At 35.0% G+C, this 5,650-nt stretch overlaps 1 protein-coding gene across 1 annotated transcript; it reads right to left on the bottom strand.

The window, feature by feature from the left end:
* Nucleotides 1–203: 203 nt before the first annotated feature.
* Nucleotides 204–5,405, bottom strand: cass (apoptosis inhibitor cassowary; the record flags this gene model as incomplete). The annotated part of the gene is given in 6 exon segments (XM_070132923.1): nucleotides 204–410; nucleotides 613–813; nucleotides 930–1,093; nucleotides 1,321–1,486; nucleotides 1,616–1,777; nucleotides 5,138–5,405. Coding segments are annotated over 6 exon segments (969 nt in total), but the record flags the coding sequence as incomplete, so codon positions are not given.
* Nucleotides 5,406–5,650: the final 245 nt, after the last annotated feature.

Consider the following 5,650-nt stretch of genomic DNA (forward strand, 5'->3'; position numbering starts at 1 on the left):
AACAATCACAGGGGAATATATCCCAACTAACTGAATAATCAATACAATTTCTTATACAACAGTATAAGTAACATAGATCAGGATCCCCTAAATAACTTCAAAGGTTACATTATCTCAGAAGTTATCAGTAGAATATGATTAGAAATATCAAAGACTGAAATCAGCCATGAACCAAAACAACAGCATATCAAAAGAACACCAACCAGCAATTTGTCATAAATGGCCAGGACTTTCAAGCCGATATCTTCTATGCTGCCTGCATGTGGTACAAGTTCAGCCATAATCTTGAGTAAATCAAGAATGAGAGCAGCATTGTTTCCACCATCAGCAACAGCTGACTCCAGATGATCCAATGCTGGTACAACTTCCCGCCACATGTATTCTACAAACTGTGTAGACCGTACTTGTGACTGTTAAGAATTAATAAGAAATTATTATATTTTTGCCGGAGAATTCTCCTTAAGTTAGATCAATCTTTGTCATTTGGAATGCATTTCATTTATTCATTTATTTATTTATTCATTCTTTAGAGCCTCACTTAAATAAGTTAAATCAAGATGTACTATATCCTTAATAACATCATTTGGAAAGCAGCAGCAATCAACTACTTACAGAGAAATAGGGTAAAGCCTGCTTGGTACAAGTAGCAAGACGATGCACACTCTCTAAGTCTGCTGGGTCAAAGGGTCTTGTAAAGTCTACCTGTTCAGCCACAAGGTCAACTAGCTGCTGGTAACCCTTTATGGTTTGACACAATTTCAATTCACGGAGGATTCCCATAACTAAAGTAAATTCGTCTTCTGATGAAGCAACCTGGAATTTTTTATATTGTTAGTGAATTTGTTTCATAAAAATATGAACAAATATACATATATATTTACATTCATTTGTTAGTTCCTAAATATACACATGAAACAGATTTAATTTACCTGTAAAACCTTTTTGGCTTCAGTAAGAATCAAATTTTCCACTTCGGTGTTAAATACTTCAGACCCTAAGGAGCGAATCTTTGTGTGCAAAAAGCGGATGCATCGTTCACGTACTAACTCATCTTCACTATGTTCAATTTGGTAGAAGAGTCCTGTCAGTGTTCCTGTTCAAAGAAGAAAAGATTTGTGTGAAATGTAATGCCTAAAACAAAAACAAAGTAGCATTGTACTGTTCCTTTCATATAAACTCTCATGCAAATAATAGCTAATTATATTTTATGATGAACCTACACTTTCACACACAGTAAATTTTCATTAAAAAAAAAAGAAGAGATAAAGCTCAAATTTTTCACTTAATCAAAATGTTAGATCCTTGGAACAAGCAACTCACCTTTAGCATCTGTTTTAAGAAGAGTAACAAGAGAATTCTGAACAGCAGCTAACTCAGCTTGGTCTTCCATCTGCAATAACTGGGCCAAGATATCAGCCACCTTCGGTACCAATTCTGTGCGACCCTTACAGAGGCTTGGCAAGTCTTTGATGGCCTGCTTACGTATCTGTTGATAAAAGAGCCAATAATCAAAACCTCTTTACTAATTCTTTCTGTACCAGAAAATAAGAAATATTCTCCAATTTATTTAACAAAGGCACTGTGTTACAAACAAAAAATAAAGTGTAAGACTAACTGTGACATCGTCATCTTCACAAAGATCAAAAAGAGCATTTAATGCCTGATCTTGATGAGTGGGAAACAGGTGGAAGAACCGAGCAATGAATTGTGATGTTAGTCTTCTCTCACCGGATCCTCCCTTCACACCAGTTAAGATCTCTGCAAACTCGGCATCATGCTGAAAATATACCATGGTCAGAATCATATACCCATCTGAACTTATTTAAATCCTTTACATGAAACTTCAGGCATTTCTGAACCTCTTAGCTTTGTGCAGTTCCTTAGGAACAACTGTGCTAAGATACAAACAATTATTGTGGGATGATGAACTCAATGTGTGCTGTTACGATGCCTTTAGCTTTCAATGATAATGGTCACTATTGGCTAATATGGCTATCTCATACCAACCAAATTATATACATATATGATTTATTATATGTGCTAACTTTAGCACCCTATACATTACAATTTGAGATTGAGTAAGATGGATGGATGATGGAAATGTATCATCATGGAAAAAAAATTGTCTGTAGAGCATGTGATGGATACTTCACTTCATGGGAAATTGTTGCTAAGTATCAAAATACATTCTATCCATAAGTGCACAAAGCAATTAGTGGGAATGAATCAATGGGCTTTCAGGAAGGGACTTGTTGGGACCTCCTGAAGGATTTGCACCAATCCATGGGGGTGAAATGTACCAATTGTCAACTCCTCTCTGGGAGTGAACTGGGGTTAATCTTTATGGTATGGCTGCAAACTGATGATTGTATTCTTGTAGAGAACAAAAAGTTGCAGATGTCAGTACAAGAAAGATTCTGCAGACATGAATAGTAATGCCACAAATAAAGGAAAAAGATCATGGGTGTGTAAGATTGTTGAATAAAGTTTGTGACATAGAGTTGTGTGTCCGTACTGTAAAGAATTACACGGGCTGTTACACCAGAGGATACACTATATCCAAGCAGAGGAACTTATTCCTGCCTGCCAGTATTGTGGTGTAGGGTGTGTTAAAACAGAAGAAGAAGAAGAAGAAGAAGAAGAAGAAGAAGAAGAAGAAGAAGAAGAAGAAGAAGAAGAAGAAGAAGAAGAAGAAGAAGAAGAAGAAGAAGAAGAAGAAGAAGAAGAAGAAGAAGAAGAAGAAGAAGAAGAAGAAGAAGAAGAAGAAGAAGAAGAAGAAGAAGAAGAAGAAGAAGAAGAAGAAGAAAAAGAAGAAGAAAGAAGAAGAAGAAAAAGAAGAAGAAAAAGAAGAAGAAGAAGAAGAAGAAGAAGAAGAAGAAAAAGAAGAAGAAAAAGAAGAAGAAGAAGAAGAAGAAGAAGAAGAAGAAGAAGAAGAAGAAGAAGAAGATGATGATGATTTTGGTCTGTAAGGAATCTGGATCCAATGGGGTAACTTGTCCACCACCACCATTGCTCATGTGTTACGATACTTATTTGTTAGATGCACAATTCTGTTTATATAATTTTTCTGGTATATGCTATCATATGATCATTAAATAATCATATACTTGTGTAACTGGTGATGTACTACTCTGGTAAGTAGAATTTAGTAAAGACAAGTATATGTTTTTATCTCATTTATTTATCTATTTATATTACATTATTTTCTTATACCTAGTGATTTGTGATTGACTAAATAGCAGTGTGTCAAATTTTACTTTTCTCCACTGAGTTTGTAAATATCCATTGCTAGGTCTTTCTAACATTTTGCCAGACATTAAAAATTAAGTAAAGGTGATGAACAATTGCTGTACATACACCAGGGGTTTCAAATTCAAAACTACATGTGGGCTACTTTTCATTTTAGTTACTATCTTGAAGGCTGACAAAGGATTAAAACTTACAGTACTTATCAATATGTAGTTTTATTTATTCATTTATTTAGTTTTCATTAGATTTCAGCTGATGACACTAACAGTATCAAAATGTATTGGACATTCTTTCCATCATAATGATCCTAATTTCCCAGCCTAATAATTATTCTTGTTATTCCACAGGCCACTTGTGACCATCCCGAGGGCCTATGGGCCATGATTTGACATCCCTACTGTACACTAACCATAGTTCACAAAATATTTGAGGTTGAATGAAGTCATAAACAACAGGTACAGCTGCTGCAACCTCATATTTAAGATGATAAAAATACCTGCTGCAGATCACCGCTCTGAAACTAAATTCACAACACCCTCACACAGACAGAATTCTAAATGTCTCATTTTCTATAAATTAAGATGAAGTATTAATAAAGGTGGGGGGGAGGGGGTACAAAGGAGGCTTGCCCCTCTGCCTAGGAAATAAATAGAAAGTAAGAAAGGTTTGATTTGGAATTTTGGGTTTACATGATACCATGGTTTAGGGAATTGTCTCTGGAGGGTGTGTCCCTGCAAATACCAGTAATTCTTTACAATGTAGAAACACTTGCCTATGACTAAGTTGCCAGCACCATACCACAAAACTTATTATGACTAGACCAAGGTTATGAGAAGTGCTTTCCCAATGTTTTTCCTTTCACTGCAGCATTACTCATCATGTCTGCAGATTATTTCTTGTATCAATGATTACAACTTTTGGTCCTCAACAAGAGTATCATCCATAATTTATTGAAACTAAGTACATCCATAGCATAAAGATTAACATGTTCTTATTCAGGATATCATTTGCAAACTTCTATTCTATGATTGAGCCCAATCAATGGATTCCATGACTTGGAAAATAAATAAACTTTTCAATACATGTCAAAATAATGGGAAAGGAAATGATGACCATAAGTAGAACTATATGATATAGAAATGTGGAAATGGTTTATCAAATTACATATTGGATACAATACCCTCTTTTTCTAACAGTACTCATAAGAAGTATTCAAAATTATGTGATGACAATTCCACTACTGCCATCACATGATTACTACTTGTACATAATATGATCACCTATTTAATTACTCTTTCTTGCATACAGCAAACCCTCTGCACATTTTAATCCACGGTTTTATTTATTGCAAAAAAAAAGCAAAGCAGTATTCATACCTCCTACACCCTGTTCAAAACACCATAGGACTTCTAATACATTTACATTACAAGCTAAAAATAAGTCATGAGAACTAACATGAATATCATTACAATAGCTTTCTCATGAAATCTATAACGTCCTCGCAAGTGCAACACAGACACCATCTTAACCAATGATAATTAATTTCTCAAGTGGTCAAATTATCCGCTGGTTTCCAAAGATATTCTACACTGAAACGGAGCGTGGCTAATGAATGGGCGTCACGACACGCACACACATCTCATTACCGTAGACTTGACCTCCGGTTAGGAGTATCACTGAATCAGAAAACCAAATTTTATGATTATCCAATCGCTCTGCTACACCTATTCTCACCCAATACTACTATCATTAGATCAGAACGACTGGCTTTAACGATTGGCCCCGACCTGAGAAACGGCATTTCGTTTCCTCATTGATCCCTCTGAAAAGACGTGTGCATCTTAGATGAATAAAATAACTTAAATCCAGCCTTACACTCTTTACTTACTTTAGCTGCATCGTCTTTGGCGTCAGATATAATATTGTAGAGCACATACAGTCGGTCTACGGTCGCCATATTAACAAAAATAACAGAGCATTGACCTACGAAACAACCTTTCGCTCTGACGATAAACGTAAACACTGTTTCGAACGCTACATAAATTCAATATACTTTATGCCGGCTGGTATTTTCAAACGGAGTAACAAATAACATATATTTTGGAAAATATAAATTACATTCTCGGAATAACACTGATAAAGTTTCATGAGTTGTATGAATAATTATTCAGATTCGAATGTTTCTTGGTATGAAACGCACTATGTGCAAACGTGTCCTAAAATATGTATTTTTACTTCAGGAAGTTCTGTGTTCGCTTTTAATTGCCATTTATAAAGTTATTTATTTATTTAAATACTTTTCAAAAACATAGCTTGCATGATATAGTTATCAAAAATTAGAAAAGGCCATTATGCATTTTTTTGGCCCATGGAAAATTTAGGGAATGTATGAGGTACGTCA

Source organism: Penaeus vannamei, chromosome 18 (genome assembly GCF_042767895.1).
Source record: "Penaeus vannamei isolate JL-2024 chromosome 18, ASM4276789v1, whole genome shotgun sequence".
NCBI classification, from domain to species: Eukaryota; Metazoa; Arthropoda; class Malacostraca; order Decapoda; family Penaeidae; genus Penaeus; species Penaeus vannamei.